The 26,595-nt window shown below is 40.9% G+C and overlaps 1 protein-coding gene across 4 annotated transcripts in view; it reads right to left on the bottom strand.

Annotated features, from left to right (window-relative positions):
* Window positions 1-13,154, bottom strand: part of LOC118798199 (fish-egg lectin-like) — a 37,756-nt gene extending 24,602 nt beyond the window's left edge. Inside the window, exons 1-5 of one of the 4 annotated variants that reach the window (XM_036557572.1) lie at window positions 12,929-13,154; window positions 12,257-12,484; window positions 11,672-11,859; window positions 10,125-10,246; window positions 9,741-9,979 (exon numbers count right to left, since the gene is read on the bottom strand). In XM_036557572.1, coding sequence (XP_036413465.1) covers window positions 9,838-9,979; window positions 10,125-10,246; window positions 11,672-11,859; window positions 12,257-12,484; window positions 12,929-12,983 — 735 coding nt within the window. In that variant the 5' untranslated portion in view covers window positions 12,984-13,154 and the 3' untranslated portion in view covers window positions 9,741-9,837. Of the gene's footprint in view, window positions 1-148; window positions 331-741; window positions 967-1,474; window positions 1,594-9,740; window positions 9,980-10,124; window positions 10,247-11,671; window positions 11,860-12,256; window positions 12,485-12,928 lie in introns of those variants that run through there. The other 3 variants (XM_036557574.1, XM_036557571.1, XM_036557569.1) reach the window with 3 other exon arrangements.
* Window positions 13,155-26,595: the final 13,441 nt, after the last annotated feature.

The following is a 26,595-nucleotide window of genomic DNA, read 5'->3' as shown; positions in this document are numbered from 1 at the left end:
TATTTAGAAGCACCACATACACTTGCCACCACTTGCTTAAGCGCAGTATTGGCAAAACTGCACTCCAGGCCCAATATGGTGTTTAATGGACAAATACTCATAGTTCACATCGTTATCTGTTGTATCTTCAGCTGTGTCTGTAGATCACCTTCAGAATGAAGATGTTGTCTGCAGCGTTGACTCCCCAGCAGCTGTACGGTCCACAGCTGACATACTTCAGTTTTTCTGGGATTATTGTCCAGGAAGAACTTTCACTAATACACATGAACTCATTGTTCATGTTGACACCTGCTATATACTTTCCTCCGGCATCAATCTGTTTCATCAGATCTTGAAAACAACAGTGGAAAAATGACCAAGTATAGCAGCAGAAGCAGATGGACAGAAAGTCAAACACCTAAATGTCTCTCTTGAAATATCACTGAAAAGGTTTTACTGGGCAAAATCCCACACTGGTATAGTTAATACATCCTTTTCAGAAAACACACTTAAACCTGGCATTTTTCTCAAACTCCTAGAGCACACTTTCTGTGTATTTGCATTTAACATATTGGAGAAAAATATACAGTACAAAATGTGCCATAACTTTTGCACAGGTTACATTTCATGCTTTTTTTCAGCATGTTCAATTTAGCCAAAAACACAGTAATTGTGTATTACAGTGAGCAGAATTGAGTATACGACTGTATACATTTCATTACTGTATGCAAAATGTGTCAAGTAAAACAAAGACCAGCTCACCTTTAAATTGAATCCATCTTCCTCCCACATTTTTGCAGATCCGATTGTTTGCATTGACTCCCCAGGTACCAGCAGGTCCCACACTGACGTGCTTCCAAGATCCTTCCAACTTTAACCACTGTTTGAACAGGGCCAAAATCTGATTGTTGGAGTTGACTCCATACACTATGCCATTCCAAACATCGATCTGCTTCACACTGCCTGGAACCACTTTACATTCTAGAGCTGTAAGGATTGTAGTGGTACACCATGAGATAGGAATCTAATGGAAACCATGAGTAAAAAAGCACACCTATCCACTTCAAGAATCATCTACCTTGTACACTCGCTGTATTGAGGCCTCTACTAAAACTCAAAAGGAAAAACAGGTGAGATGACTGAGCTCTTTTTCTCAGGTGAAAAATCTCAGCAGCAGGAGAGACTTAAGCTCAAGTCTCTTTCCTATGGGAGATTCAGAGGGGTCTGCCAACCATAAATATCCAGCCAAGAGCAGCTCTGTGGTCAAAAACTGCCCATTGATGGAGGACTTGAAGATGGCTAATACAAACTGGAAATTAACAAATGTAAACTGTGCACCAGCAAGGTGGAGCTACAAGGTAGGAGTTTCTGATAAAGTGGACAATTGCACTGTAGTGGATACATGCACTGTAAATACATTACATAACAAAACAAATGTCAATAATTGTTCATCCCTTACTGTATATGTTCATTGTAAAGAGACACACATACTCACCCAGGGAGGTGATGCAGAAGCTGAGGAGAACAAAGAGGACTGCTGTTCTCTCCATGGTCTTCAGTCAGAGTCAGTGTTCGTCTTGATGAAAACTGTGCAGATCTGTGCTGAGACTGAGCAGATCTGGGGAGTATATATAATCAATGAACGAGGAACACAGGTGAATCTGATGAGGAGGTGCCAGGGTGAGCCCAGAGAGGACCAATCAGGAGTGGAGAATCCTGGGGAGATGTGGTTTATTTGACAATAAGGCAAGGCAAGGCAAATTTATCTAGAAACCACATTTCATACACTGTGGTCATTCAAAGTGCTTTACAAATAAAAAATTCAAATTCAAATAAAAATAAGGAAAATTAAAAACATGATTCGAATCTGATTATAAGCAATCAGATATTCTGAAGAAATAAACATTAAATATCAGAGGTTAAATGATGATAACAGAGTGCTGTTACAGGAGAGAAGTGCACTAGAGCTAACAGTGTTTAAACTGAGCTGAAAGCTGCTCTAACAGGATCGTTTTCAGGCTGGTTTAAAGTGTCCAGTGTTGGGGCTCTTCTAATGCTCTCTGTCCACTGGGTCCATTTAAGAGTAGCATAGTAGCCAAACGCTGCTTCTCCATGTTTAGTCCTCACCTTCAGCAGGACTGACTGACCAGTTCCTAATGATCTGAGAGTTCTGCTTGGCTCATATCGCTGCAGCAGATCAGATAAATATGCTGTTCCTGCACCATTAAGACATTTATAGACCACTAACAGCACCTTAAAGTCTATTCTGGAACAGACTGGTAGCCAGTGTAGGGGTTTAAGAATGGGGGATCCTTCTTTTACTCCTAGTGAGAGTCTGGCAGCTGCATTCTGAACCAGCTGAAGCTGTTTGATTGTCTTTACTGGGAGTCCAGTTTGGAGACCTTTACAGAAATAAAGGCGTGAATGAGTTTCTCCAGGTCTGCTTTAGTCAGAACATCTCTAATTTTGTTGATGTTTTTAAGGTGATAAAAAGCTGATTTAGTAACTGCTTTGACACTACTGATAAAACTGAGATCAGAGTCCATCAGTAAACCAAGGTTATGTACTAGTTCTTTAGATTTTAGGGCTCTTGAATCCAGATAGGCAGCTAGTCTGTGCCTCTCATTGCTATTCCTCAATAAAATAATGTTTTCATAGATTTTCAATCCTTATTCAACTGCAGAATGTTTTGTTCTATCCAGTGATGAGCTCAAGGCTCTTAGAAAGTGAGTCAAGGTGGGCCAAAGTTGTTGGGGGAGAGAGTGAAGTAGAGTATCAGAGTATCATGTGCATAGCTGTGGTAAGATCTCCCATAGTCTTTCTAGTATTTGGCCAAGAGGCAGCATGTATAAATTGAAAAAGAGTGGCCTAAGAATTGAACCACTGGTCACTGGGACTCTCTCAGAAACATAATTTTCTATTTCCACAAAGTAGCCCCTTCCTTGCAGGTATGAACTGAACCATTTTAGGACAGTTCCTGAGAGCCCTGCCCAGTTCTCATGTGTATCTATGAGAATTTTAAGGTTAGTGGTATCAAAGGCAGCGCTGAGATCAAGCAGTAATAGAACAGATGTTTTTCCAGAGTCTGTAATAAATGAATGTCATTAGTAACTTTAATTAGAGCTGTTTCAGTGCTATGATTAGGCCTGAAAACCTGACTGAAATTTGTCTAGACAGCTATTTAAGTACAGAAGGGCAGCAAGTTGCTTAAATTCAACTTACTATATTTTTCCAATTAAAAGGTAGATTTGAAATCGGTCTGTAATAACTCAATAGACTTGCTTCTAGATTTTTCTTTTTTAAGAGAAGCTTCACCAATGCAGTCTTTAATATGTTAGAAAAATGCCCGACAGGAGTGAGGTGTTTACTATCTGAAGTATGTCCGCTGGTATTGACTGAAACACATTTAAAAAGTTGGTTGGTAATGTGTCAAGACTACAAGTGGAGGATTTAAAATGACTCACTGTATTGATTAAGATTTCATTATTGATAGCTCTAAGAGGACATGGGCACTTTGGCAGATACAGATGTATTAATGACTTGCCTGACATTATGGATTTTAGTGTTAAAAAGGTAGCAAACTCATTGCAATTTTCATGTGACACTAATTCAGGGTCCGTATATGTAGGTGATGTAGTTTGTCAGCCATGGCAAAGAGTATTCTGCTGTTGTTAATATTCTTGTTGATACTAGAGAATAAGGATTGTCTAGCTTTGCACATTGTTGTGTTGTAATCACGCAGCCTATCTTTGAAGATTTCTTTGTGGATCTGATGGTTTTACGCCATAGTGGATCTGATAGTTTTAGCTTTAACTGGTGCAAACTCAGCTGTGCTGTCATTTATAAGTCTTTTCTCAAAAGCAGATGTGCCTGGTCTTGATGTTTAGTGAGGTCCATATTTCAAAGAAAACACAGTAATGATCTGACAAAGCGACATCCTTAACAGTGGCTGATGTGTGGAGACCCATTGAGATAACCACATGACTGTCCCTGGGGTTGTTAATATGTTATAATATGTATATGTTAAAATCACCAGCAATAACAAATGATCAAAATCAGTAGAAATAAAAGATAACATACACTATATGGCCAATAGTATGTTGACACCACTCCTAATTATTGAGTTCAAATGTTTCAGCCTCACCCATTGCTTGCATGCATATAAATCAAGTACATTGTCACGCAATCTCCATAGACAAATATTGGCAGTGAAACTGAAGAGCTCAGTGACTTTAAACGTGGCACTGTCATGAGATTCCTCCAAAGAGGGGGATAAGACAATTATTTATTATCACCCACTCCAATTATTTGGTGATATGAAGCTGAAGTCATCTGTTCGCTAGCTTGTTGTTTGAATTTTCCCGTTCCACCTTAAATGGTGCAGCAGTTACATTCTGGTGCTCCTGGCATCAATACTGCCGGACTATTTAAGGTGGAATGGGAAAGTTAGCTAGCTACTGAGAAATTAGCATGCTATTAGCGATTTTTTTTGTGCTTGTTATGAAGAAAACGACCATAATACATTGAAACGACATTAAACTAAGATAATACAATAGTTATCGTAATTTTTTAAAGGAGAAAATTCTCACATTTGTGGTTTCTTTGGTCGCTCGCGCAGCCATCTTGCCGGTTATTCTTTTTTTTCCATAACACTCCATTTGGAGGGCCATGTAGCCCTAACACTTCGCCCTACCCCTCCATTTCAACAAAAATCGGGACACACTTACCCTAGACGCGAACGCGCAAAACAGAGGGCTAAGGGCTAAGTGGTAGGGGCAAGGGGTGAAATGGGATTGGGCCTAAGTGGTAATCTAGGAGCAGCAGTTCAAACACGAAGTGGTAGACCATGCAGTGTCACAGAGCGAGGCTGCTGAAATTGGATAAAAATTGGCTTCCCATGGATAAGCAGCTGCACACAAGCCTAAAATCACTACACACACTGGCAAGCTTTGGTTAGAGTGCTGTAAAACACACCGGTATGGACTGCGGAGCTGTGGAAATGTGTTCTCTGGAGTGATAAGTCATGCTTCACTATTTGGTAGTCTAATGGACTGATCTGGGTTTGGCAGATGTCAGAAGAACATAATGCAGTAAAGTTTGGTGGAGGAAGGATTGATGGACTGGGGCTGTTTTTTAGGCCCCTTAGTTCCAGTGAAGGGTGATGTCAGTGTTAAAGCACACACAGACATTTTACACAATTATGTGCTGCCAAATTTCTGACAGTAGTTTGGGGAAGAGCCTTTCCTGTTCCAGCATGACTGAGCCCCTGTGCACAAAGCGAAGTCCATAAAGACATGGTTTGACCAGTTTGGTGTGGAGAAACTCCAGCTTTCAGTTTACATACAGAGTTAACAGGCCTGTCAAAGATGTGGTTAACTTGGCCCTGCACCTCATGCTACAGCATCTCAACAGTCCTGGAACCGACGCTAGAGTTCTGTTTGTGGTCTTCAGCTCGGCATTCAACACCACAGTGCCAGAGCTGCTGCAGACCAAACTGTACCATAGTCTGTGCCAGATCCCATCTGTCGGTGGATCATGGACTTCCTGACTAACACCAGGTACAGCTTGTAAAACATACGTCAGACCCCCAGACCTTCAGTACTGGAGTACCACAAGGTTGTGTGCTCTCACTCCTATGCAAATGACTGTGTCTCTAAAGAACCAACTGTGAAGAGCCTCAAGTTTGTAGAAGACACCACTGTGGTGGGCCTAATAGTGAGCAGTGATGAGTCTACAGAAAGGAAGTCGAGCAGCTGGTCTTCTGTTGCAGCAGTAACCACCTGCGTGGATTAAGGCACAAGGGTGTTAATTTTTTAATAATAATAATTTTAGGATTTGAACTTTACTGCATTTTTGTGTGTTATTGTGCAAATTAAGATTACTCCCTCATTTGTGAAAAGAAATATAGGAGCCAAAGAAGTTACTTTTGTCTTTAATTTAATTTCTTTCTATGAATCCAAACCCAGGATATTACCTAATTAACTGGTGGCAATCCCAGGCCCTGCAGAATCATTTTATAGCAGTTGGTTACCTATGTTTAATTACACTGGGTTACTCACACAGGGCACTTCATGTGTTTACCTGACAGAGTGTCTTTTGTGGGAGTGCCTTGACTTATATTTGCTTACAAAATAATGTCTATTGTCCTTAGTACACACACCAACTGTTTCTTGTAAGCTTGACAAACATTTGAAAAAATGTCTGTTGTCCTATCATGATCCTTAGCAGATGTGCTAATAGCTGCAGGGTGAATACTCAGTATAAAGACCTGCATGGAGACATCATTCATGCAAATCTTGCTGTTTTGAACTCTCTTTGTTGGAACAGAAAAAGATTAACAACAGTTATCCAGCTCTGCATTGAACTAGACCCGCATGTAGTCCCGTGTCCTTCCTCTAAACACGTGAGTTTTACAGTGTTGCCAAAACTCAGGAAGCAAACTGATATGGTCTGAATGAAATCTCCCCATTAGGAGAAGTGGTTAAGTTCCTTTCCAGCCTGCAACAGGCCCAAAACCAGGCTCTCCTAGACCAAGGTTTCTCAACCACTGGGCCAGGGCCAGGGACCACAAGTGGGCCGCAAAGCACTCCTTGGTGGTCCTTGGACCCTTATTGAGAGGGCCAGTGTTCCATAGTGGGCCTGTGATGGCACTCTGTCAGAAAAATCAGTGGAAAAAATAATTGACTTAACAATAACAATGAAAATATAAAATGTTTTCAGACAGTAAGCAACATTAATACAAACCCCACAATAACAGTGCACAAAGACAGCTTTGTCAATTTTTTTGCCCTTTGTCTCTAGATAAACCTGACCTTTCAGTGGTCCACTGTGGGAAGGAACAAAATGTTACTACAAGACCCAGATGGAGCCAGAAAGTTACATACAAGACCAGCATGGAGCCATGAAGTTACACACAAGACCAGGCTGGAGCCATAAAGTTACATACAAACCAGGATGGAGCCAGAAACTCACAATCCCCTACATCGTAGTTGCTTTCAGGTGGGGTGAGTCGATAGGAGTAGAACGCACTGAGGTGGAGCTTATGATCTTCAGTTGACCTTTGGGAGAAAACTGCTCGTACACCTATGTTAGATGCGTAAACTGTACCATGGGATCAGGGAGATGCAGTACCGGGGCAGTAGACAAAAGAATCTTGAGTTTTTCAAAAGCCTTCTGGGCTTCCATAGAAAGTGCCCAGTAATCTTATCATCAAGCCGGTAAGCGGGGCAGCTACCATGCAGAAATACTGTATGAACCTATGGAAGAAATTGGCGAAGCCCAGAAAGCTTTGAACCAAGCAAACAGATGTGGGGCAAGGCCATTTAGTGATAGCCTGAATTTTCACAGGGTCCATGCTCAGCAGATTTCTGGATACCAAAAACCTGAAAAAACTTGTAATAACCAGATGGCATGATGAACGCTGTCTTCCATTCGTTTCCCTAGCATACTTTATTTAGATTATAGGCACTGTGTAGGTTTAACTTAGTAAAGATGGATGCCTGCTGCAGTGCCCCAAAGGCCGAGGTAATCAGAGGTAATAAGTAGCGATCCTTGACCATGATCTTATAAGTCCCCCATAGTCTATGCAGGGTCAAAAGCCGCCATCCTTCTTTCCTACAAAGAAAAAAACGGCTCCGGCCGGGGAGGTCGACAGGCAAATAAAAACAAGAGCTAGTGCCTCCTTGATGTACTCCTCCATGGACTCCACCAGACCGGTGCAGAGGTAGGATTTAGGCCTTGCCCTTACTAAAAAACCCTGACAGGTCATGATATTCAGAGGGGACTTTTGACAAATTGGGACATACTGAGGAGGTCTTAGTTGGATTTGGGGTTGGTATGAGAAGCTCAGTGCAAGACCCCTTACACTGAGGGCACTGACAAGATCAGCTGGTCCAGGCATGGATTGTGATGTTGCAGTGAGGGGAACCCTAGGACTAGCTGCAAGTCTGGCGCTTGGAGGATTAGAAACAAGGTCAACTCAGTATGCTATCTGAAGGGTGACATTCATGGTCTGCTGGGTAACCTGCCCACAATAGGGGCACCGTGAGAAAGAATCCGGACATCTGGGGAGGTTGTACTGTGTCTGTTACAGATTCCACTTTCTGCAAATGGACCCCGGCTTTTCCCAGAAGCTCATACCACGTTGCTCAGAAATGACAGGTTGCCCACAGCAGAGACACCGCCCCTCTCGCATACAAGCCTCTCACTCTAATCGAGTACCCAAGTACAGGTTGCTTGGGCGACTCGGAAGGCAATCCGTGAGTAGCGAGATGATGAAAGCTACTTTAGAGCACTCTGGGGAATATTGAGGGCTGCTGCTCAAAAACTAAGGTGCATTGAAGGAAACTACCCCCCTATAACAACCAGGTTCACCATTAAACCTCTCAAGGGAGGGTGAGCTAGTTTCAGCTCTGTGACTTGAATGTAGAGCTTCAGGAGGAGGGGTAACCACAGAGGCTGGAGTTTCCACCGGTTGGGTTGCAGTTGGTTTAATATCTGTTGCAGGACCTGCTCATGGCGACCAATTGCCACACCCTGACTAGTCAGCATGTTTTGCACCTGTTCTAGCTGTGATTGCTCCATGTTATGACACAGTCCTGCTGTTACACACCAGGTGGCTGTCCTTTCATAAGGCATGAACCCACAATCAGACATTAGGCAGTGACCTAATAAAGGCATGAGACGAAGAAGATAAAGCAAAAAGGGAGTGAGTATTAGAGAGAAAACTACAGTAAAGGAGAACACAATAAAAAAAAGAAAGAATTAGCCAAAGATGGATTGAACTCTCAACCTCGCTGTTGGCGAACCAACATGCTAAACAGCACACCACCAGAGAGAATTGTGGTAATACCAACTGAAGAGTTTACCAACGATATTCTAGTTTTTTTCTTTCATTTTTTTCTTCTTCTTTTTTAATACTTACACTGGAGAGTTCCGCAAGACAGGGAAGCACTTAGAACTCAAAACTAGAGGATTTTTACAGATTACCAGCTGAGTCAGAGTAACGTGCACATAGCAGCAAGAACTCAGGACTGAGCAGAGAGTGGCATGTGGGTACCCCACATGCTACCAAGGTAAGGCGCCCACAGCTGTCACTGCTCAGCCTTAATTAGCTCTTCCTCCAGCCTGTTCTAATGGGTGAAGTGAGCCATTTTATGTGACTCACTGAGGAGACCAGTCTGGCCATCAATGCATAGTACTGGTGGTCAAATACAGTGTAGTGGGTAAGACCTCTGCTCTCCATCCAGCAAACAGGAGTGAGATTCCCTGCCTGGGCGAGCACACCACACTACACCAATAAGAGTCATTGGTCAAGACTCCTAACTCTACATTCACCTACTTCTGTGACATGATTAAACTGTGGCATAAATGTGAAAGTGCCAATATCTGCCATAGCTATTCAATAGAAGCTATAATAACTCACAGTAGTTTTACAAACAATACTAAAGTACTTTATTATTATTATGTACACATTTAAAAATCTAAATAGAGGATTTCTGTTTTCACATGAGTAATATTTTACTAAGGTTTCTGCCTTGTCCCTGTTTCCCTGGACTTTTCAAAACAAAGCCCATAAATCAAAGAATACACAAAATAAGAAAAAATAACACTGAATTCAAATTTGTTTAAAGAAAGTAAAAATTTATTGCAGTGTTTTCAATTTTACATTATTTTTGCAGCTTATCAATCTGTGAAATATTTGGTTAAATGCAATAGAAAATGTGGAAAATAATCAGGAAAGAGTTTATTATAGATGATAACTTTTTTCTTTTTTGCTGCTGTTCATCCCCAGTGACAAAGATGAGATGAGACGTCTGAAATGAACTTGACTTTAGGGCTCTAGAGGTCTCGCTCCTTTTATTGAGTGCAGTCCCTGATGCTGTCATCTCTGCTGATGAGCCACAGGTGGCCGCGATCGTAGGAAATATGCTTGAATTTCATAGCAAACTTGATATGGATCCACTTAGTGCCAGCAGGGTTACTCGGTGAAACACCCTCCCTGCAAGACACCAGTCACAATCATCATTCGGTACCCCAAGACAAGGTATCTCATTTTTATAAGACTCACCCACCACTTTTATTGCCAAATGTCCAATATACACAATAATAATGTATGTAAATTAATAAATGCTTTATAAAATTACCTCTGATAGATATCTCCATTGGAATTGACCCCGTAGACTTTTCCATCAGTGGAAACGTCGATCATGGAAAGAGATCCAGGTATCTGCTGCAAGGAGCCACCACAAGCAGTTGGAGTCACACCCTGAAACAAAGCAGATTCAGACTGAAAATTCAGTAAAAAAAAACATAGCAGAGACTAATAAAACATATAGTGTAATAAGATAATAAGAGTAGCAAACATATTAAACACAAAATTCTTCAGTCATCACTGAATTGAAAGTACGATCAAGAGTAAAACATTATAAAAAATATAAAAGCGGCAATTTGTGGAGTTACAGGAGGTTAAAGACAGTAGATAAATGATAGGGAATCAGACTTCATCAAATGCCCTTCAATTGTCAGAATTATTTATAAGTGGCCTTCAGGTAATATTTTTTCAAATTTTGCACTAATTGACCTTTTGACAGTAGTATACCAAGCTGCAGACTTTGATCAAATAAGTCAAAATGCCAGACAAGCATTTTAATTTCTGAGTTAACTTGTAATTGAAAAGTTGTTCAGCTAAACAAAACCTAATCCCACAAGACCTGTTATTTATTTGTAGGAAAAAGAAAATTAATTTGGATTTTTAATTAAGTCTCATTGTGTAGCGATCCCCGAAGGCCAATTCTGGTCAAGTTTTGCATGCCTCATCTGAATCTCAATTCATGTAAGTGGTTTAAATTTTAATAATAATGTAACGGACAATAGGAGGTTTTAGTCCTACAACAGCAATATATAGCAGATAATTTGATACCAGTTAGTTGAGGATAGGATGAAAACCCAATGACAAGTTGGCCAAAATAGTTTATGCAAAAGATAGAAAAAATATAAAATTTCTAATTTTTCCCCCCAGAAGGGCCATTTCTGAGTTGTTTATGGGTTTTCATTTAGTATAAATCAGTAAATCAGCAGCAGAGAGAATTATGTGTGTAAGCCTCTCAGTTTAGGGGGAATAGGCCAAAACATGAAACACTATGCTGTAGCGCCCTCTTTAGGCAAATCGTGATCACTTTTGGTGCTTTGACCCCTAATAAAAACAAACAAATAACATAAATAACTAAAACAACAATTACAATAAAAATGACAGTGAGGTTTAACTCAAGCTACTACTGCTGCTGTTATTACAATTGATGTTGTTAGTGTATTTGTTTTGCTTGGAGTAACTGTGACCAGTGAAGGTGGGCTTGCAGTGTGTTTAGGTTGCCCCACCCTCTCCACAGACGTTGTGTCCTTCTGCATTACCATTACATGTTTTGTGTTGGAGTAGCGCTGGGCTGGGCATTTCTTACTACCTTTTGAAGTGCCTGCTCAAAATAAAAGAGCATTTGTCTACATGCACTATGTTTTTCGTATCTTCTTCTACACCCCGACAATACTTAGAAGCACAACATGCCACTTGCCACCACTTGCTTAATAAGAGCAGTATTGGCAAAACTGCACTCCAGGCCCAATGTGGTGCCTAATGGACAAATACTCATAGAATACATTGTTGTCTGTTGTATCTTCAGCTGTGTCTGTAGATCACCTTTACAATGAAGATGCTGTCTGTTGAGTTGACCCCCCAGCAGCTGTACGGTCCACAGCTGTAGTACTTCAGCTTTCCTGGGATTTTTCTCCAGGAAGGGCTTTTCCCCCCAATAAGGCAGTAGACCTCATTGTTCTTGCGGACACCTGCTATATACTTTCTTCCGGCATCAACCTGTTTCAGCACAACTTGAAAACAACAGCAGAAAAAAAAAGCATAGCAGCAGAAGCAGATGGACAGAAATTCAAACACCTAAATGTAAAGACATGGGGAAGAGTTCATAGCACAACTCACTTCCACTCTACATTTTACTAGAAATATTTTACTGAGTAAAATCCAACATTAGCATCTTAGGGCACACTTTCTGTGTATTTCTTAGAGTTTAACATACTTGGGAAAAATATACAGTATAAAATGTGCCATAACTTTTGCACAGGTCACATTTCATGTTTTTTTTTTTCAATATGCTCAATTCAGCCAATAAACAGTAATTGTGTATTATGGTGTGCAGAATTAAGTATTCGACTGTATACATTACATTACTGTATGTAAAATGTCTGTCAAGTAAAACAAAATCCAGCTCACCTAAAGCTTTATGCCAAATTACTCCAACACGTTTGTAGATGTAATTGTTGGTATTGACTCCCCAGACACCAGCAGGTCCCACACTGACATGCTTCCAAGATCCTGAAACCCGTAAAAATCTGTTCCACTTCAGAGTGTACATCTTATTTTTGGAGTTGACTCCAAACACTCGGCCGTTCCCAGCATCGATCTGCTTCAGCCTGCCTGGCACCACTTTACATTGCAGAGCTGTAAGGATTGCAGTGGTACACCATGAGATAGGAATGGAAACAATGAGTGGAAAACACACTTATCTGCTTCAAGAATCTGAGCAGCAGGATAGATTTAAGATCAAGTCTCTTTCCTATGTGACATTCAAGAGTGTTCCAGCAACTATAAATATCCAGCCAAGAGCAGCTCTGTGGTCAAAAACTGCCCATTGATGGAGGACTTTAAGATGGCTGATACAAACTGGAAATTAACAAATGTCCTGCAGGCTTTAACTGTACACCAGCATGGTGAAGCTACAAGAGGTAGATGTAGCTGAGGTAGGTGGAGGTAGGAGTTTCTGATAAAGTGGACATTTGCACTGTAGTGGATACATGCACTGTAAATATATTCAGTGACAAAATAAATGTGAATAATTGTTCATCCCTTACTGTATATGTTCATTTTAAAGAGACGTACACTCACCCAGGGAGGTGATGCAGAAGCTGAGGAGAACAAAGAGGACTGCTGTTCTCTCCATGGCCTTCAGTTAGTCAGATTTAGCAGAACCTGGATAGTGTTAATACTCCATGAATGAGGAACACAGTCAGGTGAATCTGATGAGGCGGTGCCAGGATGAACCCAGAGGGGACCAATCAGGAGTGGAGAATCCTGGGGAGACGTGGTTTATTTGACAATAAGGCAAGGCAAGGCAAGGCAAATTTATTTATAAACCACATTTCATTCACTGTGGTTATTCAAAGTGCTTTACAAATAAATTCAAATTAAATAAAAAAAATAAAGAAAATGGAAATTATTAATATGATTCAAACCTGATAAGAAATACATTCAAAAGAAATAACATTAAATGTCATAAGTGCAGTAGAGCTAACAGTGTTTAAACTGAGCTGAAAGCTGCTCTAACAGGATCGTTTTCAGGCTGGTTTAAAGTGTCCAGTGTCAGGACTCTTCTAATGCTCTCTGTCCACTGGGTCCATTTAAGAGCAGCATAGTAGCCAAACGCTGCTTCTCCATGTTTAGTCCTCACCTTCGGCAAGACTAACTGACCAGTTCCTAATGATCTGAGAGTTCTGCTTGGCTCATATCGCTGTGGCAAATCAGATAAATATGCTGGACCGACACCATTAAGCCATTTACAGACCAGGGGCTGTGTTACAGAAATATCTCAATTTAGAAATCTTATCTGTTGAAGGCTGAATTATGGACAAGGCATTCCCAGGTGGAGGCTCTTATAGTTGCAAAGAGAAGAGAAATTCCATATTAATGCCTATGTCACTTGATTGAGATGTACAACGCGCTCACATGGGTGCAATGAGCGGGTGTCCATGTACTTTTGGCCATATAATGTATCCATAAATTCATCAATAAAAAAAGCATTGTACTTCGGAGGCCTTTAGGCAATTACTAGTAATATTCTTGGTGCCCCTTTCAGACCTGCACAGAGATCCTCAAAGGACGTAAAGTCAGCAAATATTAATGGCTCATATTGGAAAGAACCATCAAATAGAGCAGCTATACCTGCACCTTTGTTGCCGGCACATGAGACATATATAAATGTTAAGTTTGGTGGAGCCGAGTCAATAAATACAGTTTCAGCATTACATTCATTTAAACATGTTTCCATTAAAAATGATAAAATTAAGCCCATGGGCTGTTATATACGTTTAATCATATAAGACTTAAGGCTCTGGATGTTGTGGGGCTGTCATGGCTGACAGGCCTCTGCAATGTCGCATGCACCTCAGGAAAAGTACCCTTTCTCCAAGTTGGCCTGGTAGTGGCTCGGGGTACCCTGGAATGAGCTGGAGGAAATTGCGGGGTACAGGGCCGTCTGGGATTCTCTGCTCTTCCAACTGTTTCCACGACCCTATCTGGACTAAGCGTCTAAAGACGATGATGATAATAGATCTATATATAGATCTATATAGATCTATATATATATATATATACATATATATATATATATATATATATATATATATATCATTAACAACAAATCATTAACAAAACATGTTTTGTTAAGGATTTTAGTATGTGCTGTAAGCTTCACTTGTACTGTCAGCCCAAACTATTTAATGTAGAAAATCACATGTTGTAGTTGCTTTTGCATTTTTCCATCATGTTCTTTACGCAGTTTGGTATCAGGAAAGTAGAAAGGTGTGGTGGCTTCTTGTAGAAACTCACAAACTGCCACCACCCAGAGCACCCCTGGATTTGCTTTTGCTACAGTTTGGTTCCTTATCTCCAAAGGGGCTTCAGGTATCCTACATCTCCACAGCAAGACTGTTCTGCATTGCAAACTGCTTCAGGACACCCAATCTAACATGAAATGACCTTTCTGATGATACTGCTGCTGATGCACAGACTCAGACCATTTAATTATAACCACCTGCTTCACCTGTTTTTCCCCGTTTGCTGTTTGCTATCCGGTGTTGACCAGAGGAGAATGTCTTGTTTCCTGTCAAGGTTTCTTCCTCTTACTCTTAGGGAGTTTTTCCTTGCCACTGTCGCCACTGGCGACGCTCATGGGGGCTTGGACCCGGATTTTCTGAAGAAACTTTGACTTGACTTGACCTGAACAAATGTGGTCCACCTCAGACAAGGAAAGGTCAAGCTGTAGGATAGCTGTTCATGTTTACATGCATATTGCCACAGTTTTTGTTTGGCCTCAGCTGTTGTTATGAAGGAGCAATAATTAAGGAATAAGAAATTTCCAATATGATCTTTACCACTGTTGTGTTTGTTATGGTGCAAATTACGATCAATCCCTCAGCCATGAAAAGAAATATAGAAGACATAGAAGGTATTTTTTGTCTTTAATTTAATTTCTCTCTATGAATCCGAACCCAGGAAATTACCTAACTAACTGGTGGCAATCCCAGGCCCTGCAGAGTCATTTTCTAGCAGCTGGTTAAAAACACTCGCAGGGCTCTTCATGTGTTTACTTCACAGAATGTCTTTTGTAAGAGTGCCTTCACTTGTATTTGCTTACAACATGATGTATATTGTCCTTAGTACGTGCACCAACTCTTTCTTCTAAGCTTTGCAAACATAACGTCTGTTGTCCTGACATGATCCTTAGCAGATGAGCCAATAGCTGCAGGGCAGATACTCAGTATAAAGACCTGCATGGAGACCTGTTGTCAGACTGTGTTTTGTGCAGATAGACAGGAAGCTTTTTGAATAAAGACATAATTCCTACAAATCTTGCTCTCTTGAACTCTGTTGGCACAGACAAAGACTAACAATAGTTTTTGAACTACATCTCCATGTAGTAATGTGTCCCTCCAAACATAGTCAAGAGTTTTACAGTGTTGCCAAAACTCAGGAAGGACACTAATATGGTCTGATTGAAATGTCCCCATTAGGATAAGTGGTTATGTTTCTTGCCAGCCTGTAACATGCCCAAAACCAGACCCTCCCAGACCCTCCTGAACCACTATCCCATATCTTTTCCCTTTCTTTCAAGCATTAAAAGAATGTGAGATTAAATTGAAAAGATTCAGTTCTCAAAGCCAATGAAAAAACAGAGTAGCTCCCAGCCGCAAAACACTAGAGACGTCGAGATTAGATCAGAAGAGCAGAACTTTACCAGCACACACAAGTATCAGACCTTATCCAAGCAGTTATCTTCATCGGTTTTCAACTGAACTGAAGAAAACAGTGTTATTATCAGCTGCTAAATCTGCCTCCTGAAACCTGCCAAGATCTCTGCTTTCACAACTTAATATCAACCCTGAGCAGTTCCCTAGCCAACTAGCTGACATTAGCTAACGGGTGCTGTGTTTACTATTTTTTTTCTTATGTTGATGTTTCAACATAAGAAGACAACCTGTTGCGATTTTTTTTATTGTGAGTGCCTGTCAGCTAGCCAGCTATTCTAGTTAACATTGCCTGTGGCTTACCTGTTTACAGTAATTTATGGTTTTATCGCAGTGTAGGAGGTAAATGGCTATTGAAGCTTGTGATACGGAAAATCTAGTCAAAATAGTCCCCATAAACTCACTGCACAGTTATTCTGTCAACCTCAGATTTGTTCTTCACTTAAGTTAAGTTACCCTTTATTAGTCCCACAATGGGGAAATTCACCTCCGCATTTAACCCATCTGTGAAGTGATGCACATGCACACTAGTGAACACACACACTAGGGGGCAGTGAGCACACTTGCCCGGAGCAGTGGGCAGCCCTATCCACAGCGCCCGGGGAGCAGTTGGGGGTTAGGTGCCTTGGCCAAGGGCACTTCAGTCATGTACTGTTGGCTCAAGGGATCAAATCAGCGACCTTCCGGTCACAAGGCCAGTTCTCTTCCTTTTTAGATTTATTGTTCTAAACAGTGATCTGATCTGACTGCAGGTAGTACAGTATGAAGTTCTTTTGTCATGTGCATACTGTACACAGACTATTTAGAGCTCACCTCACATCAATAGAGAGCTATCAGAGAGCATTAACCCAACTGAGTTTGAACAGTGTTGTGCTGTAATATTCAAACCATTGTTCGGTCTGATTGTAGGGAAAAAAAACTAAAGTTATAACATCTGGACTGTCATCTACTTAAAATGAATTTACAAAAATACATTTTTTTATTGCAGTAATAAGTATAATATATAAATAATAATATACAAACACAGGAATTGTAAACACAGTGTTTGCAGTGTTTGTATAAAGGATTAGATTTAGCATATAATCATAGTTTAAACATGGAAAGCATATGGTAATTGATATGACAACATGAAATAGAAATCATTCAATAATACTTTATATCAGGTATCTACATCAGGAAAATACCATGTGTAAAAAATCATAGAAACCATTAAGGCATCTGTTGGTTTCTGGTGGTGTCCAGAAGTCACTAATGGTTTTTACAGCTTTTTCTGGGTTTTCATAGATTGATATTACAGTGTAAAGGATTCTCATGGCTTAACAGGTGTTCTGGAACTGACTGCAGATGCATTTGATTATTTCTCAATGGGACCTAATTGTGTTCTACAGGACCAGGGTGTCTCTAAGCCATTTCCCATAAGAAAACAAAATAATCAGGTCTTAATCCTAATTGTTCTAATGGTCCTTTTTAGCAGGGTAATTCCAAGCAGAGAAACAAAACACTAAGGATCAATAGTATATGTATAAAGAGAGATTTAAAAAATGCAGGAGAGGTTCACCTTTATAGAGTGTCGAGAAATATTTCTTCATATATTTTTAACAATAAATTGTTTTTTCACATTTTACTTCTTTATATAAGTTAAATGTGTGAGTGAGTTCTTAAAGGAAGTAGTGCAGCTTGGGGATGGAGTTACTAAACTTCTGTTTGTGAACTTATTTGGCAAAAAGAATAAAGAAATTAACTAAGTGCTCTTACTCATACTCATCGTCTATCTTTTTGTAATACAAAATAATATCTCAGAGAGTGAATGGGTGGCCAGAGGATTTAAAGATAAGTTGGCTATGTTTTTCCAGAAAAAAGGCAAATGAATAAACTTACAGATAAAACAACATCACCTGAGACTTTATTCAATCAATTCATTTGATTTCACTTAATATTTGTTTGTGCCTGTTACGTTTGATTTTCAGGGGAAAAAGCACCATTTGCACACCTTCCATAGGTCCCCTTCCAAAGAATTGACCCTTTGCAATTACAACCCCTTCTATACAATCTTCCCTCTGTCAAGTACAAAAATAACATTAACAGAGCTCCTGAAAACAAACCTGCAGTGAGAACAGTGGTGGCAGTAAGTCAGTCAAAATTATTAGAGTAAGAAAAGGTTTTAGTGACGAGTGCATAATGCCTGACTCACACTAAAACGGGGTAAAGCTGTTTTTATTTCATTCCTGAAGCTGAATTTTTTTTCTGAGTTAACAGTTTTGCAAAAAATTGCAAAAAACTCACATCTCAATGACAAAACTACTAACAGACAATCTAATATTAATAAAAACTTCATCTGGGTTACTGTATTTGCTTAAAAACATTTTAATATGATGTCTCATGCTGACAAAAATCCTGAGAAATATTAAATCAATCATATTGAACTGGAATGTAAAGTGCTCACATTAGTGATTAAAACATTGTGTGTAAAGATAAATATTAATACACATCTCTTTGTATTTTATCATTAAAGTTAAAACAAAAAGGTTTTAAAAAGTTTAAACAAAACCACTGGTGTAGATAACTGACTTGCTCTTGTGCTAGCTTTAACATTAGCTCATCTGAAGGTGTAGCTTCTGTCACTATAGCCTCCTCCTTATTAAAAATGAAAACATATCACTTCAACGATGAACTCAACAATTTCCCTCATTTGGTTGTCAATGTGGTTTCCAGAATGCATTTTTTTATTGCTTTAAGTTACCTTACTTTCAAACTGTCCATTCTTCGACAGGTATGTCTCAAGTGAACACACTGTAAAAGCAGTTTATTTATAAAATAAAGTAAAAAACAAGTAAAGAGAGATGCTTTTCCCTGTGTTTCAAAGTGCTCCTTTGTGCTGCTGAGCTTTTCAGTCTATTTGCACAAGTGCTACAAGTACTGCCAGATAATCTGCACTGAAAGTTTGGTATTGCAACAATAACTAATTAAGGTAAAAACTAACTGAATGATATGAACTGTTGTAGATTAAATTGTTTCTTTACTATGCCCAAAACAGATGGTCTCCTCAAAAGATTCATTTAAACCCTCATGTGACCAAGTCACAATATGGAAGTTGAATATTGGAAGTCAGTGTACAAGGATGCTAGAACTGGCTGCCACTTCAACAAGAGGTCTCAAAAGCCTCCACAGGATTCTACCTGTTTTATTTACTATATGGATGGAAACCCTAGGTATTCTAGGAGGGTGGATTCTTGATTAGCAACAATGACATCTATATCCTTCATTTGAGAGCAAACCTCTACATACACTACACAGGTGAATTTGCTCCAGACTCAAGAATGTCATCCCGACTGCACATCGTACTAAACAGGACTGGCAAGTGGCAAGGCTCAGATCAGCTCCATTGCGGATCAGCCCCACTTCTGATCAGCTCCACCTCAGATCAGCTCCATCCCAGCTTGGCTCCACCTTGACCTACTCCATCTCAGATCAGCTCCTACACAACTTAGCTCTTCAACTAATTACTATCTCTTCTTGACTCCATCTCACATTCAGCCCCATCTCTGATCACTTCCAACGTATCTCAGATTTGCAACTCACTCCTAACTCAACTCTGTTCTGTCTACACCTCGTGTCAGTTTCCCCTTGACTCAACTCCATCTTGACTCAACTGCATTGCAACTTAAATCTGTCTTGGCTAAGCTCTGCAACCTATTTCTGACTCAACCCAGCTCCTTCTCAAGTCTGCTCCATTTCAAACCACCTTGGATCAACTCCAACCCATCTCAGCTCTGCACTTCATTTTTTAATCAGTTCGGCTCCATCTCGGATCAGCTTCGACACAGCTCTGAAACTCACTGCTGTCTCAACTTGGCTTTGCCCTTTGCCTCAGATTGGCTCCACCTCGAATCAGTTCCAACAAAATCTGCTCTCCAACTCATTGCTGTCTTTATTTGGCTTAATCTTGGACTGGCTCCACCTCGGATCAGATCAAGCTTGGATAAGCTCCAACCCCAGATCAGCTCCACCTGGGATCAGATCCATCCCAATTCAGCCACGTCTAGGTTCTATTTTCACTCAGATCCATTTCAACTCGGATCCATTTTTTAGGCCTGGGCTCTGTCACCATTCATCTCATTACCACTGTGCACTAAGCTTCAACCCGTTTGGCCATACCCTTCATATCTTACCTCAGCAGTCTCATTTTGTCTGCCCCAGCTACTGCACTGTCCACCACCTTTTCTGGCTCCATCTTTTATGCCCCTTATGTCTGACACTTGCCTATATTTCTGAATACCATAACTTCTTAGCTATCCCCTGCACAGCTCAGCAAAGCTGGGCAAGAATTCTAAAGAAGTCATTCTCACCCATCATCATAACTGAACACCCATTCTGTTACTAACAGGATACTATCTCTTTCAGTGAGCAAAACATTATCCAGCTGCCTCTGCCTATTGTCTTACCCATCAACTCCCATACCCAGCAGCTACCTTCTAACGATCATTCTTGCTCTATGTTTATTCCACCCAGGAGGTTATATTCTGTTTTACTCCCACTTAATCCTTTATCTGCCATGTTTATCACAATTTTTACAATCCACAATGGCCAGGGGAGGATGGGTTCCCCATTGAGTCCTGGTTCGTCTCAAGGTTTCTTCCTTGTGTCACTGGGAGTTTTTCCTTGCCACTGTCACCCTTGGCTTGTTTATCAGGGGTTCAGACCTGGCTGTCTGTTAAGCAGCTTGCAACCATGTCACCACTAAGACAATACCTGAATCAAATTCTACCTGCTCTGTCTTTCCATCCTTCCCAAGGGGGGAAATGTCCTAGTGACAGGCTAGGACACCAGCAAGACAGGTATTGTCTTGGTGGTGACATGGTTGCAAGTGGTAATGAGATTAATGGTGACAGGGCCCAGGCCTGAAAATGGATCTGAGTTGAAATGGATCTGAGTAACTACCACTCAAGTTCTCAGAGTTCTCTCCCCTCCTTGCTTCTATCACAACACCAGGATGGAGCCAGGAATTTACCACAAGAGCAGGATGTGGCCAGATTGTGTTGCAGACTGTAATGGCCTTTAAAACTGTCTCTTTAAGATGCACCCAAGTAATGTGCACAGGCATGTAGCTCTGCCACACTGTAGCAAGAGAAAATTCGTGCTGTAACATGAAAAACGACTGGACCATGCTCTTCTGTAATTCTATTCTTCTGTAATACTTTTTTTCTGTGAGTAATATCATCACAGGGCATTGGAACTGGCTCTCGATTCATGTATGAATGGACAAGTGAAGCTATGAGACCAGGCTTTTGTGGTCAGCTAGTATAATAAACCGGCTGTTCGGATTTTTTTTTGTAATTTTTTATTTTTTGTATTTTTTTTATTTTGTACTGTTTTGTTCTTTCATTTGACTGTGTAAGTTGGATATCTACTGTTTCTCTGCCCTGCAAGCCTGCTGGTGAACCTTTTGTGAAATTTATGTTGTTGCTGTTACTGTGCTGTATTTTCTATTCTGAGAACTTATATGCTGATATGTTTGAGTGTTTATGCAATAGTCTGTAATTTCCCTTACTGAAGTAAGTGCTAGTGCTGAGGACTATTTGTTGATTGATTATCTGTAGACTTTGAGTCTGAGCATAGTTGTAAAATTCCACAGCAAACTATATGAGAACTTGAAACACAAAGACAGTTATAAGCTGAAATGGCTAACTTACAAGACTGTCTACATAAGTTTCTTGACTTAAAAAGACTCTCTTCACACATTGGGAAAAGGCTGATAGCTCAACAAACGCTTCTTGTGCTACTTCTCCTGCATCCAAGCCTCCAGTAGCTGCATCCATCCCACACTGCTCCAGCAGGCCTTGCCAGCAGCCCACCTCACAGCAGGCAAAGGCAGATAATGATAATCAATATCAAAGCTCAGCTTCCCACTTTCCACAATATTTGGTAGAATAAATCCACACTGCAGTCCTCCATCAAACAAAACTTGAATCACAAGTATTCACTGATGGTGGTGATGTTCAGCCTAAAGAGTGGCTGCAGCTGGTGAATATCTCTTGCTTTAAGTGACAATCAATTACTGCTTGAACTCCCACGATTACTCGCCAGAGAACCTAGAAAATGGTTCACTGTCCTTAGAAACCATATATTCTTATGGTACCAGTTCTGTGACTTATTCAAGAAGGTTTTTCTTCCTGCAGATCTTCAAGAACACATTCTGTGGGGTACACTGGGCCATTTCCAGTTACCCAACGAGCCTCTTCCTACCTTTGTGGCTCATATGCTCAGTGAATTGAACCAACTGAGGTGCCCACCACCAGGACAGGAACAAATTATAATTATCTGCAGATGAGCTCTTGAAAAATACAGAGTTGCACTTTACAGCATGCCCATCTCCTCTGTGGTTGATCTGCTAATGCACGCCCATGAACTGCACTCTGTGCCGATGCTACCCAGACCAGCCCAAATAAGCCTGTGAGAGACAAAATTTGCTTTGACTGGTCCTTACCTGGCTTTACATCTCTCACTTGCCCCAAATGCAGTGCCATTCTGAGCACACTGACTTGTGCTAGAGCTGATTCAGCAACTGATGGCACTCAAATACGAATGGAAGGTAAGTCTAGCTGTCTTGGTCATGCAGATGCTATGCAAAGTGTTGGCAAGAAAGGAAATAGGTGGGCTGGCAAATGGTGACTTCCTTTAGTCCTGTCAGTATTACATGGATGACCATCGGGTTCATGGGCAAACTTTTCCCACATTTCACATGTGGGAACCTACCACACTGCACCAGAATTGTGAAAATTCCCAAGGAGTTACAGAGGTGTCTGCATGACCAGAGGATCTGGTAGACAGCTCCTCAACTGGCCAGAACTGTCGGCCTTACGACATACCTACTGACCCAGACCCACAGGATATGTGTGCTCCTGATAATTGGCCCCGTGTCCAAGAAATGCCACAGGCCTCCACTGACTACACCTACCCTGACACTGACTTCAGAGCTCCAAGCACTGACTGGAGTGACTATGACAATGAGCATGGTGCAGTGGGTAGCACTGTTGCCTCACAGCAAGAAAGGCTTGGCTTTGTTTCCCTGGCTCGGTGACCAGGGTCCTTTCTGTGTGGAGTTTGCATGTTCTCCCTGTGTCTGCCTGGGGTTCCTCTGGGTGCTTCCAGGCAAACTGGACATGCTAAACTGCCCCTAGGTGTGAGTGTGTATGTCTTCATGTCTGCCCTGTGATGGACTGGTGGCCTATCTAGGGTGTTTCCTGCCTTCTGCCTGATGACCACTGGGATAGGCTCCAGCACACAATCCCCCCCCACCCCCACCTTGACCCAGAAAGAAAAGTGGCATTGTATATATGTGTACTTTTTCTTTACAAGGTCACAAAGTATCACATGACTCGTTATTTCTGAGGCTTTACTCTTTCTCCACTTTTGGCTGCCAGAGACCAGACAGAGCGAATCTCTTAAAAGCAAAGACCAGAATGCAGCCAAACAGAAAAAGTACTTGAATGGTCAGGGCACAAAAAGTGTAATTTTGTGTGAGACCTAAAACGCTTGTTAATTAAGTAATCCATCCTCCACTGAACTACTCCTCCCTCATGTTTCCTTCCTGTAAATACAGTCAAACATTTTATAGAGACCCATGGATACTAATGAAAAAATAGAACTATATCGTTGTTGACAGATGATGGTGAGGAGTCTGAGCCACAAGACCAGGATATAGCCAGAAAGTTACACACAAGACCAGGATGGAGCCTGAAAGATAAATACAAGACAGGATGTATTTGCTCAGTGTGTCTTGTGTATCATCAACTTGGTTCTCATCGCTGAAGCACTCCGCTAACCCAGTTGGAGTTAAGGTTCGAAGCTGGACAGAAGCTAAAAGTGTTACAAGACCTCGAAGTCAGAAGGTCCTAGAATAGAGGACACACATGTTCACACTGAAGGCCTTTCATAAAAGCCATAAATAATCATAACATTGATTATCAAGGCAGCGGGTGCAGGGTTGATTTATGGCAGTAGGGCGAATAGGTGGTCTCTGTGAACTAGTATGTAATCAGTAATGGCCTAAACCTGAGCACAGTTAACAAAGGCCAACTTCTGTGAGTGTTTTTCCTCAATAGGCTGTCAGAGACCAAACAAAGTGGATCTCTCAAACGCAATGCCCAGAATGCAGCCAAAGAGAAAAAGGACTTGAATGGTCTGTGCAAAAAAAGTGTAATTTTGTGCGTGAGACCTAATAAGCTTGTTATTTGAATAATCCAGCTCTGCACTGAATTACTCCTCCCTCCCTCCTTCCTCTAAATACAGCCAAAAGTTTTATAGAGATCCACAGACACTAATGACAAAATATAACCAATCATTTTTGACATACAAACGATGATGATGGTGATGATGGAGTCAGGGCTGAAACAGAAAGTTACCACAAAACCAGGATGGAGCCAGAAAGTGTTTCAGACCTGGAAGGATGTTGAGTGAAGCCAGAAGCCAATATAGAGGACATATTACTGTTGTCCCTTTTCGCCACTGTTGTCTTTATAAAACCTATAAATAATCGCAACAACATGTCAATGGTGTAAGATGTTACAAAGGAGTTTCTGAAAACTAAGGGAGAAAGTAGTCAACAGAAAAGGACACAACGTTTTTTATATACTTACACAAGGAAAACAACTGGGAAAGAACCTGGAGTTTAACAAAAGAGAATATAATCTACCGGCTCAGCAGACACATGCATGTGCCAGTAAACTCAAGGCTAAACAGTGAGCTGTGGGGAGCTCTCCTTAAGTAGAGCGTGCACAGCTGCACAGCTCGTCACGGTTGCCTGACTCCTCCTAGTGGTTGGAGTCGTCCTAGAAGAAGGACAGGTTACAGTTAACAATATTAACAATACTGGTTTGCTCGTGCTGAAAAGGTGCTCTTTTAGAATAATACATGAATGCAGAGAAACAGATGGACTACAGTCTGTAACTGTAGAACTACAAAGTGCACCTATATAGTAAGTGGAGCTGATAAAATGGACAGTGAGTATAGAAACAAGGCGATGGTCATAATGTTATGCCTGATTGGTGTAAGTTACCATCATAATTTAGAACATTTCTTTTTTTAACCAGCAAGAAATGATCCACTCCTAGATACAAACATACCTACAAACTTTTATGCTTTTTTTGGCGATTCTATTCAACATTTTGCCATTTCCATGAAGCCTTTTTTCATTCAAAACGCCAACATCTGTACAAAAAAGTATTTATTTAAACTTAAATTAGAAGAATAAAGTCTTCAACACTGTTTTGCGCTTCTCAGAGACGTGAAATGGCAGCAGGTCGTATAGTTATGTATTGTGATTAGACAGTTCGGCATTCATTCACGTCCTGAATTATTGGCCTGATCCCTATGTGTTGCACGGAGTGTTGTCTCTAGGACTGTGTAAATTTGGTGTCCAGTGGTGACTAAGACTACTTTAGGGGTTTCAAAGACCATGAACACAAAATTATACTGAATTATCCAAAAATAGCCGACAGTTAAAGAACCTTTATAGATAATGTTACTGTAGGAGCTACATTGATGTTTGGGTTACTCTTGAAAACATGATGCAGTGATTTAGTTCTGACACTGGGTGGCGAGGGTGAGCACAGGTGCATATATGGTGGTACCACATAAGCACAGTACAACACCAGGGGTACCACACAGGTTTTTACCAGCAGTAAGGAAGAAAGGCAATGAAAACTTGTTACTTGCTTGAACTGTGGAATAAACCTTGTAAATGACAATAAAGCTCTGGACATTGTTTCAGTTGCTGCGTAAACCTATGACCTATGGTGCTCCAGGTGGTCTTTGCATGTTAGTTTGCCCAGAATTAATGCCACTACAGTTACATTTTTAAGTTGATTTGCTTTTTTAAATTATATGAGCTTTTGGAAGTTTATATATTGAGTGACAGTTTCTGATTGAAGGATGAAAACTGATCATTGATGATTTTTCTATAATTTATTGAACACTGAGAGCTGCTAGTTAGCTCTGATCTCTTTAACTCGCTGGAAATGTTTCACCAAAACAAGACGATGCAAAAATGCGTCACACCATTAACTGATTTGTTATTATTTGTGCACAAGATATCCAGAAAGTTCATAGAGAAAAGAAAATGAGCTTGGCGGGTGCTCCCAGACAGGTGAGTAGAACTATGCCATTCAGGAAATTTGGGAAAATGCAGTCAAATTTGGGTTGGCAGCTGTGGTGACCAGTTATACAGGGAGATTCGCTTGAAAGAGGCCCTGAATATTCTGTGATAACTCTCGCTAGGACGAAACAATCTGAACGAAACAGCGTGCAATGTGCTGCTCAGAATATGGAGCTTCGAACAAGCTGGGATGCCCCTGCATTGGAGCAACGAGGTAGGCACCGGGCAGCCATTGCTACGTTTAACCTCTGTTTGCAACTTCCAGGTGCAGACGCCCGTACCCCTTCACTCAGTCACTCGACTTTTCATCAGGATGGTGGTGTACAGTATACAGTAAGGAGCATGGCAGAAAGTCTTTCTTCAGCAACAGGGTCATT

This window comes from Colossoma macropomum, unplaced genomic scaffold (genome assembly GCF_904425465.1).
Source record: "Colossoma macropomum unplaced genomic scaffold, Colossoma_macropomum, whole genome shotgun sequence".
NCBI classification, from domain to species: Eukaryota; Metazoa; Chordata; class Actinopteri; order Characiformes; family Serrasalmidae; genus Colossoma; species Colossoma macropomum.
The sequence above is the reverse complement of the archived record's forward strand: the minus strand, read 5'-3'. Positions and strand labels throughout refer to the sequence as shown.